We start from the raw sequence: 9599 nt of genomic DNA, 5'->3' as shown, positions 1-9599 counted from the left end.
CAGTTGCCGGAGGGTGGGGAAAGGCAGGGGAGGGCGGCAGTGCAGAACAAAGACCGGCTCTGTCACCTCCGCCATCAATCAGGGTCTGTGAGGAGCCTCTGGCTCTTTTGTCTGGCCCTGAGCGCTGCCGCCGGGGTTATCCTGGCAGATGGGCCCGCCTGTAATTGCAAATCAAGCAGCCAAAGGCCAGAAGGGTCCCCCCGTGGGGAGAGCTCAGTTTAAACTAAAAGGCTTTAAATCTCTGCGCACCTGTCAGTGATTTGGGAGCTGGCCTGGCCTCGCTGCCTTTTTCCTGTGCCCTGCTAGGGCTCGGGCTGGGAGCTCGGGTGATGCTGCTATTTTCATGTCACGTTTGTGCTTGTTTCTCAAAGCCGCCGGTACGCAATCAGGCTGAGATGTCGTCTCATCCTGCCTCTGCGGCCTGCTGGGGGAGGCATCGGGCTGCCTGCGGAGCTGGAAACCAGCCTTCAGCCCTCCCTGGGGGGAGGCAGCAGCCCCTGGGACCTGCCCCCCACATGGAGGGCTCTGCAGAAGCTGTCCTTGCGGGGTGTGAGCCTGGTCTGGGGCAGCCCTGCACCCTGGGAGTCGGGGCTGGGGAGGTCTGGTCCCAGCCCCCCCATGGCTGGGGCTCCGTCGAGCTCTGTGCAGCAGTGGGGCTTGGGGAGCTCGGGGGTCTGTGGGGCACCTCGCCCTGGGCCCTGAGAGAGGGGGGTGCTTTGGGTGGGGGATGCAGCCCTGAGGGCAGGTCTCTGCCTCCCTTTCCCAGGGTCGGCCGTGTCCGTCAGGCGGGGGAGCTTCCTTCCAGGCCCCTGAAATCACCCTGGGGTGCAGGCAGCTCGGAGCAGGTCTGAGAGCAACGCTGTCCCTTGTGTGGAGGCCCCTGGTCCCTTGCCACGTGCTGGGCACGGGGCACCTCTGTACCACCGTGACACACCACCCTGGCGAGGTGGGGTGCACGAGAGACCCCCAGAGCCTGGGGTGCATGGGAGAGACCCCCAGAGCCTCCTTCCCCACCAAGAGCCCCTTTCCCCCTCCTCCCCGAGCAAGGAGCTTCTCCGGTGGCTCGTTTTTCTCCCGTACGTTTATTACGCTAATCCACAAGGATTAAGTTAAACCAGTCAGCGCAAACTCCAGTATTTTCCAGCCCCTTTGGGCCAAAATTACCGTCCAGTGTTAAAACGGAAAGGAAGGGAGGGCTGGGCAATAGGGCTGAGCTGCCAGGGAGGAGGAAGCCCCGCAGCCCGTGGGGCAGAGGCACTGCCGCCTCGGGGTGTCCCGGAGCGGGGCAGGGGACGGGAACAGGAGGAGAGAACGGCAGAGCTGTGGTCCAGGTGGCTGGGGGACCCCCCATGGTCCGGGGGTCCCCGGCACGCGGCTAGATCTTGGGGCGCCAGCCCTTGATGAACTGCATGATCTTCTTCACCTGGAGCTTGGTGAGGCGGAAGTCGTCGGCCAGGATCTCCTCGCTGAGCTGCACGAAGATGCTGCCGTCGATGCGCTCGCGGGCGAAGAAGCTGACCACGTCCTCGGAGAGGCCGATGAAGCGCAGGCACTTGGAGACCTCCTCCAGCGAGAGGGCCGAGAGGTCGGCGGGGGGCAGCCAGGGCGAGCCGTCCCCGCTGGGACGGGGGGCGGCTGGCGGGGCCCCCCCATCGCCCCGCGCTGCCGGTGGCACCTCGATGACGCCCTGCGCCAGGTAGACGCGGGTGACGCCGCCCTCGGCCCCGCGCAGGACGGCGGGCGAGAGCGGGGCCGCCCCGCGGATGACGATGCTGTCCCCCTCGAAGCCCTTGGGTGGGCGAGGGGGGGGTGCCAGCTCCTCGACGGGGGCGAAGGGCTCTGGCGAGGAGGAGGAGGAGGGGGCGGCCGGGGCCGAAGGCGGCTTGGACCACTCCGGGCTCTCCGGCCACTCGGCCGGGCCAGCGAAGGGGTTGAGTGCCCCAAAGGGGGCGAAGCGTTTTTGGGGGTGTGGGGGCTTGAGGCGGGGGCAGCTGCGGTAGGGCTTCATGGGGGGCTCGGCCCCCGGCAGCGGGGTCGAGCAGCCGCTGCCCGCCCCGGGGCCTGCCTCGGCGTACGCCCAGGGGTCCGACCAGGAGGTGAGGGTGGGCTGGGTGGCGGGGGGCAGCGGGCGCCCGGGGGCCTCCCCGGCTTTGCAGTCGCCCCACGTGCAGGGGTAGCAGTACAGGGAGTAGGCGTCAGGCGAGGGCGAGCCGCTGCCGCTCCGCGGGACCGACCTGCCGAAGGAAGGGGAGCGTCGCCGTCACCCCGGGGCTGCGTTCCCCCCCAGCCCCGCGCTGCGGGGCCGTCCCGTCGCCACCCCGACCCAACCACAGCATCCCGATGTCCCCGGCTGTGCCGCAGCCACTCACCCGTCGTGGAGCCCCGAGGAGTAGTAGGAGAGGCTGGGGCTGGGCGAGGGAGCGGGTGCCAGCTTCGGGCAGCGCAGGGGGGCCGGGGGGCTGCAGGGCAGCGGGGGGCGGCTGCCCCGGGGCGGCACTGGGGGTGCGTTCAGCAGCCGGCACTCCTCCTTCACCTGGAAGGGGGCGAGCGCTGTCAGGCCCCCGGTCGCCAGTGCCGGGGGATCTGCCCCCAGGACCCCGCAGCTGGAGGGGACGATGGGGGGCTCGGGGGCAGCCAGCGCCCCGGTCGAGCCACCAATGGGCTGGGGGAGCCCCAGGGAGCCGGGTACCCCGTGGTGCAGGGATCCCAAAAATTTGGGTACCTCATGGTGAAGGGGACCCCAAAAATGCGGGTACCTCACGGTGTAGGGGAGCCCCTAAGGACTCCGAAAGCCACGGTGCAGCGGAGCCCGGAGGATTTGGGTACCCCCCAAATGGTGCTAGGAAACCAAACAGGTTCGGGTACCCCATGGTGCAGGGAGCCCTGGGGAACTGGGTACCCCATGATACAAGGGTGTCCTGAGGATTTGGGTACCCCCTGGTGCTGGGGAGCCCAGAGGGTTTGGGTGACCGAACAGAGCTGGGGAGGGACCCCAGAGCCAGGGGACAGGGGCTGCCAGCCCAGAGCCCCGTGGCACCCGGGGGGGGGGGGTCAGGTTGGCCGTGCCGTGGGGCTGCCAGCACCGCCCTGAGCTGTGCACCCCCTGCCCCCGGCACAGGGCTGCCAGCGGGGCCGTGCCAGGGCTCACCGCCGGCCATCCCGGTGCATCGCCCCTGGCCGGGGCGGCTGGCGGCAGGCGGGACCCCAGGGGTGTCATTCCCCATCCCTGGGGACAGGACCGCGGCTCTTACCGCCTCCGACTTGGGTGGCACAGGGGGCGGGGTGTCCCCACGGGGCTCGTCCCCAGGCACGCCAGGGCGGTGTGGGGAGCCCAGCGAGGTGACGGCCCCGAAGGAGACGAGGTCCGGCCGGCCGGCACCGCTGCCGGGCTCGCAGCAGCCCTCCGGGCTGGGGTTGCTCCAGAGCTCCTCGTAGGGGATCTCCAGCGGCTCCTGAGTCCTGAACTCAGGCTCGGCCCAGTCGGGCGTCATGTACTCCCGGTCGGAGTCAGGGAAGTCGGGCAGCGGCAGGCGTGGGGTGCCCGCCCCGACACCTCGCGGTCCCTGGCAGCGGGCGGCAGACTCCCGGGGGACCCCCGTGCTGCAGGCGCAGAGGGAGAGGCGCTGGAGGGGCTGGCTGAGCTCCTCGCGGGCGCAGGCAGGCAGGCAGAGCCGCAGGCGCCGGGGGCTGGCACACTCCTCCGAAAAGTCAGGTTTGGCCTCCCGCACGGCCCGCGAGTACTCGTCGGGGTTGAAGCGGTCGTGGCAGTACGCGGCGCTGTCCCGCAGCAGCTTCTCCAGCTGGGGGTCCCCGGCGAGCAGCCCCTCGGGCAGCTGGAAACGGGGCATGTCGGTCAGCAGGAGGAAGTGGAAGGGGACCAGCTCGTCCCGGCGGAGGATGCAGCACAACACCACCGTCTTGGAGATGATGCTGACCAGCTTGTAGCAGTGGCCCTCGCGGATGGCGTGCAGGTCGTAGGGGTTGCGCGCGGGGCGGCTGGGCACGGCCACGTTGACGGGCAGCCGCACCTTCTCGATGATGCTGCGGATGGTGTGCTCGCCCTCCTGCAGCCGCAGCTCGAGGGGGCTGCGGGTGCTGAAGCGGCCCTTGCACTGGAAGGGCAGGCTGAGGCTCTCGTTGGTGCGGTGGTTCATGCAGATCAGGCAGGGCATCTTGCCCTTCACCTGCCTGGCCCCCGCCGCCGGCGCCGCCTTGCCCAGCTTCCGCAGGATGGTGTTGAAGCGCGACTTCTCCTTCACCGTCTTGGCACAGAGGATCTCCGCTTGGCCCATCAGCGTCAGCTCGTCCCCCGCGTGCAGCGTGAAGTTGTACACCTCGCTGTCCTCGCTGAACTCCCCCGACACCACCTGCCCCGGGACAGCCCCACCATGGGACCCGCTGCCCTGTCGCTGTCCCCTGACGTCCCACCGCCATCCTGTGATGTGCCACCACCAACCCCTGATGTCCCATCATCATCCCCTGATGTCCCACCACCAACTCTTGGTGTCCCACCACCAACTCCTGATGTCCCGCTACCCACTCCTGATGTCCCACTCTCCTCTTCTGATGTCCCACCACCATCCCCTGATTCCCACCACTATCCCCCATGTCCCACCACCATCCCCAATGTCCCACCACTAACCCCTGGTGTCCCACCACCAACCCCTAATGTCCCACCACCATCCCCTGCTGCCTCACTGCCACTCCCTGACATTCGCCTGCTGTTCCACCGCTGTCCCCTCTGTCCCCATACCAACCTTCACGCTGAAGGTGATGGCCTCCATGACAAAGACACGGTCCGGGAAGATGCTGGCCACCTCCTCCACGCTGTTGAAGTACTGCACGGGCTCACGGATGTCCCGGTCCTGGTCCAGCAGCTTGAACTTCCCTGCGTGGGACGGCCAGACCCATGGCGGTGAGAGGAGCCCATCTCCAGGGCCCGGCCATAGGGGCCTGCTGTGACCCACCTCGGGGCCAGCACGGCCCTTCGTGGGGGCAGCCCCCCCTTTCGAGGCTGGCCTGGGGTCCCCATCACATTTGGGAAGCACCTCTGTGGGTAGAGGGGTTCACCCAGAGTGCCCAAGTGCTGCAAGGGGACACCAGAGCATTCCCCCCCTCCCCAATACCTGTACACCACACAAGCAGCATCAAGGAGGGCTTTCGGATGGGACAAAGCACAAAGCCCCGGGTACGTGGGGTGTCTCGGCAATGCTGCTCCGGCACCCCCGGAGCTGCGGGAACACCCCAAAGAAGCCGCAGAAATGCCCCGTGGACGGAGGAACCTGCCTGGAGCAGGGCCAGCGGAGCAGCCAAAATCTCAGGGAGCCCCATTGCCCCCCCAAAAGCCGGCCCCAGCCCCACCAGGGCCCTGTGACCCCCCCTCTGCCCCACGCTTTGGGCAGAAGAGCCACCGGGGAGGGGACCGGGGGGCTCAGCAGCGGAGCTGGCGGTGGAGGCGAAGGCAGGAGCGGGGAGAGGGGGGAGGCCTGCGGCCGGCAGCAAAACTGCCGCCATCGGCATCGGCTCGGCGGGGACAGACCTGAGGGGAATATTAATGCCCCGACACTCCCGTGCCAGCCAGCTCCGCCGCTGCCAGCCCCGTGCCGAGCGGTGCCGGGGCCACGGCTGCCCCTCGCTGGGCAGGGTCCCGGCCGGGGCCACGGCACCGGGGACACAGGAGCCGGTCGAGGCCGGAGCCGCGGTGCCTGAGCCGGACGGCTTGGGCACAGCCGAGCCCCCGAAGCCGGTTAACACGCTGCCCAGCCCTCCCCTCCTCAGCTCCCCCCTTGGGACTGGTGATTAACCCCCTCCCCCGCTCCATTTCCCATTATTTATTTATTAGCAGGACTCATTACCGACATGGCGAGCACTTAGAGTGGTCATTAAGGCTCTTGCTAGGGCGGCCGCCGGCATCGCAGCACCTTCGTCTGCATTGCCAGCCCCAACCCCATCCCTATCCCCAGCCCGGCCCAGCCCTGTCCCCATCCCTGTCCCCATCCTCTTCCTCATCTCATCCCTGTCCCCATCCCATCCCCATCCCATCCCCACCGCCCCATCCCATCCCCGGCCCCATCCCTGTCTGCATCCCATCCCATCCCATCCTCATCCCCACCCCGTCCCTGCCACCCCCCCCAGCACCCCAGCTTTGGGCTGGCGCTGGCAGGGCGGGAGCAGCGGCGAGCAGCCCCTGAACCAGAGCATCTCCTCCCCCAGACTGGGCCATACTGGAGCACCCCCAGTTCAGCCACTGGAGCGGGGGGGGGAGGTCCCAGCCCTGATGCCCCAGGGGACATTGACACCCTTGTCCTCGCCCCTCGCGCCCCACCTGGGTACTGGAGCGGGATGTCGATTTTGGGGCCGATGACGTAGTGTCCCTCCTCCAGGCTGTGAGCTGTCACCGTCGTCCACTGCCGGCAGGAGTGGACCAGCAGCACGTCCTGGGCACTCACCCCCTCCACGCACTCGCCTGCCGGGGGACGCGGCTGTCACCATCCCCAGGACACCCCCCACCCTGCCCGGGGCACCCGGGGGTGGCCGGCCGGGAGCTGGACGGACGGACGGACGGACAGCCAGCCGGAGGGATGAGCAGGTGCCCGCTGCCAAGAGCCGCCAGTTGCCCAGGAAACAATTTCTTTGTCCCCCCCTGAAAAGCTGCAGCCGCCGCAAACAAGAAGTTTATTGAGACGGGGCCGGCACAGGGGCCCCCACGGCCGCTGCACCCCGCAGCCCTGGCATCCACCCCCGGCATGGCCCTGGGCACCCACCCTGCTCCGGAGGGGACGGGACCCTGCTCCGGAGAGGCCGGATCCTGCTCTAGAGGGGGGGACCCTCATCTGGAGGGGGGACCCTGCTCTGGAGGGGGGGACCCTGCTCTGGAGGGGGTCACCACCTGCACGGCCACTCCGGGGTGACCCTGTGCTGACGCCTGCGCACCCCGCAGTGCACCCCGCTGCCCTGCACCCCCCTGCTCCCCACCCAGCCTGTGCGTGGGGGTCACAGCCGGGCACCCCCCCCCAGCCAGGCTGTGCCCCGGGGAGGGCGGCGAGGGGACACAGCGGCTGCCAGCCCCTGCCAGCCTGCGGCCACCACCTCCAGCATGTCACCCGGAAAGGGTGACGAGGGCAACCAGTGCCCCGGGCCCCCCACATCCACACCCCCACACCCACCCACACCCCCACACTCACCCCCCCGCCCCCCCGGGCAGGAGCCCCAGGGGCCCGGTCCGAGGCAGCCCCTGCCCCGGTCCCCAGCCCCGGTCCCCGCCCGGCGGGGGCAGCCCCGGGCCCCCACGGGAGAAGAGCCCGCCCAGCAGCAGCCCTGGACCTGGGACAGCAGCTCGGTCATGTCTCACCTGGCCCGCCAGCCTTCCTCCCTCCTCCTCCTCACCACTCCAGCCTTCCTCCCTCTCTCCTCCCCATCCCTCCAGCCTCCCCTCCCTTCTCCTGGTCCCTCCAGTCTTCCTCCTTCCTCCTCCTCCTCATCCCTCCAACCTTCATCCCTCCTCCTCTTCACCCCTCCAGCCTTCCTCTCTCCCTTCTCCTCCTCACCCACCCAGCCTTCCTTCCTCCTCCTCCTCCTCCTCACCCCTCCCGTCTTCCTCTCTCCTTCCTCCTCGTCCCTCCAGCCTTCCTCCCTCCTCCCTCTACCCTTTCTCCCTCCTCTCCATCTCTCTAGCCTTCCTCCCTCCTCCTCCTCACCTCTCCAGTCTTCCTATCTCCCTCCTCGTCCCTGCACCCTCCATCCCTCCCTCCAGCCTTCCTCCTTCCCCCTCCTCCTCACTCTCAAGCCTTCCTCCCTCCTCCCCATACCTCCGCCCTCCACCCCTCCCTCCAGCCTTCCTCCCTCCCTCCTCCCCATCGCTCCAGCCTCCCTCCCTCCTCTCCGTCCCTCCAGCCTTCCTCCTCCTCACCTCTCCAGCCTTCCTCCCTCCCTCCTCCCCATCGCTCCAGCCTCCCTCCCTCCTCCCGCTCCCTCCAGCCTTCCTCCCTCCTCCTCCTCCTCGTCCCTCCAGCCTTCCTCTCCCCCTGTGCCCCTCGCTCCCCCGGCCCCGCCGCTCACCCTGCCCCAGGCAGACGAGGGTGGGCAGCCGGCACTGGCTGACGATCGCGTCGAGGGGCAGCGCCGCGGGGCTCCAGCGGAGCCGGGCCAGCCCCGCCGCCAGCTTCTCCATCGCATCGCGGCTCAGGCCGGCCCCGGGCCGCGGGGGGGGGCGGCCGCGCCGGGCTCCATCGCCGCCGCCGGGCCGGGGCCGGGGCCGGGGGCGGGGGGCGGCGGGGAGCCGGGCAGCCGGGAGCCGCCCCCCGCCCGCCCCCGGCCCCTCCTGCCCGCCCGCCTCGGCAGGCGGGACCCCCCCGCGGCGGGGGCGGGGGGAGGCGGCGGCGGCGGCGGCGGCGGCGGGCGGGGACCCCCCGGCGGGACCCCCCCCTTGGCCGGGCATCCCCCCCTCGGCGGGGACCGCCGGGGCGGGGGCTGCTCCCGGGGGTGCCCCGGGGAGGGGACGCGGCCCCCGGGGATGGGGGCGGCTCCGCCCGCGCCGTCCGCAGGAACCGCTGCTCGGCCGGGGGTACCGGGGGGCTCAGCCTCAACCGCCCCGGGTCCCTCCGGGGGTACCGGGGGGCTCAGCCTCAACTGCCCCGGGTCCCTCCGGGGGTACCGGGGGGCTCAGCCTCAACTGCCCCGGGTCTCTCCGGGCGTACAGGGGGGGCTCAGCCTCAACCGCCCCGGGTCCCTCCGGGGATACCGGGGGGCTCAGCCTCAACTGCCCCGGGTCTCTCCGGGGGTACAGGGGGGGCTCAGCCTCAACCGCCCCCGGTCTCTCCGGGGGTACCGGGGGGCTCAGCCCCGCCGCCCCCGGTCCCTCCCGGGGGGCTCATCTTCCCTTGGCCGCCGAGGGAAGGGGGCGCGGGTGACCCGCAGCCCGCCCCGTCCCGCTGCCGGCTCCGGCCCGGGGGCAGCGCGGGGGCGCGGAGCCGCTGGGACCTCGCCGGGGGCTTCCCAAGGAGGCACCAGGGCTGGAAGGGCCGAGACGTGGGGGGAGCTGCGGGGCCGGGGGGTACGGACGCCCCGGGTGGGGGACCGGCAGAGGAGCCCGACGCCGCCCCACGCCCCGGGGACCCCCGGGCCCAGCGCTGCCGCACGGACCCGAGGCACGAGTGGCAGCGGCACAGGGAGCAGGGACCCCCCCGGCGATGGGGGCCGGCGAGCCCGACCCCTTCTCCAGGGCCTGACTCGGCACAAGGGTGGGGGGTCCTGGTGCGGGGGGGACATGAAGGAGCCATCGGAGCAGCAGCGGGGTCCTCCGGGGCAAAGCCCAAACCTGCTGGGACACCCGAAAAACTTGCCAGAAGAAGCAGGGAGGGGGACAGAGCAGGGATGGGGATGGAGCAGGGATGGGCAAGGAGCAGGGACAGGGATGGAGCAGGGATGGGGACGGAGCAGGGACGGGGACGGAGCAGGGATGGGCAAGGAGCAGCAACAGGGATGGAGCAGGGATGGGGACGGAGCAGGGATGGGCAAGGAGCAGCAACAGGGATGGAGCAGGGATGGGGACGGAGCAGGGACGGGGATGGAGCAGGGATGGGGACGGAGCAGGGATGGGC

At 70.5% G+C, this 9599-nt stretch overlaps 1 protein-coding gene across 1 annotated transcript; it reads right to left on the bottom strand.

Annotated features, from left to right (window-relative positions):
- Positions 1-1145: 1145 nt before the first annotated feature.
- On the bottom strand, positions 1146-8252 carry GAREM2 (GRB2 associated regulator of MAPK1 subtype 2). The gene is made up of 6 exons (XM_075497211.1): positions 8059-8252; positions 6326-6466; positions 4758-4888; positions 3252-4367; positions 2370-2533; positions 1146-2234 (listed from the first exon to the last, which is right to left on the bottom strand). The coding sequence occupies exons 1-6, from the start codon at positions 8168-8170 to the stop codon at positions 1376-1378; spliced, it is 2523 nt and encodes an 840-aa protein (XP_075353326.1). The 5' UTR covers positions 8171-8252; the 3' UTR covers positions 1146-1375.
- Between the last annotated feature and the right edge of the window lie 1347 nt (positions 8253-9599).

The sequence above is a fragment of the Mycteria americana genome, chromosome 3 (genome assembly GCF_035582795.1).
Source record: "Mycteria americana isolate JAX WOST 10 ecotype Jacksonville Zoo and Gardens chromosome 3, USCA_MyAme_1.0, whole genome shotgun sequence".
NCBI lineage: Eukaryota > Metazoa > Chordata > Aves > Ciconiiformes > Ciconiidae > Mycteria > Mycteria americana.
Note: the sequence above shows the minus strand (reverse complement) of the source record. Positions and strands in the feature narration are given on the sequence as shown.

What these genes read in the sequence shown, in the direction of transcription:
- GAREM2 (XM_075497211.1), bottom strand. Translation starts at nt 8,170, where the DNA reads ATGGAGAAGCTGGCGGCGGGGCTGGCCCGGCTCCGCTGGAGCCCCGCG. An exon ending in CCATCACCTTCAGCGTGAAG is followed by an intron (nt 4,368 to 4,757) that starts GTTGGTATGGGG and finishes GTCCCGGGGCAG; the next exon opens with GTGGTGTCGGGGGAGTTCAG. An exon ending in TGCCACCCAAGTCGGAGGCG is followed by an intron (nt 2,534 to 3,251) that starts GTAAGAGCCGCG and finishes GCCCCCTTCCAG; the next exon opens with GTGAAGGAGGAGTGCCGGCT.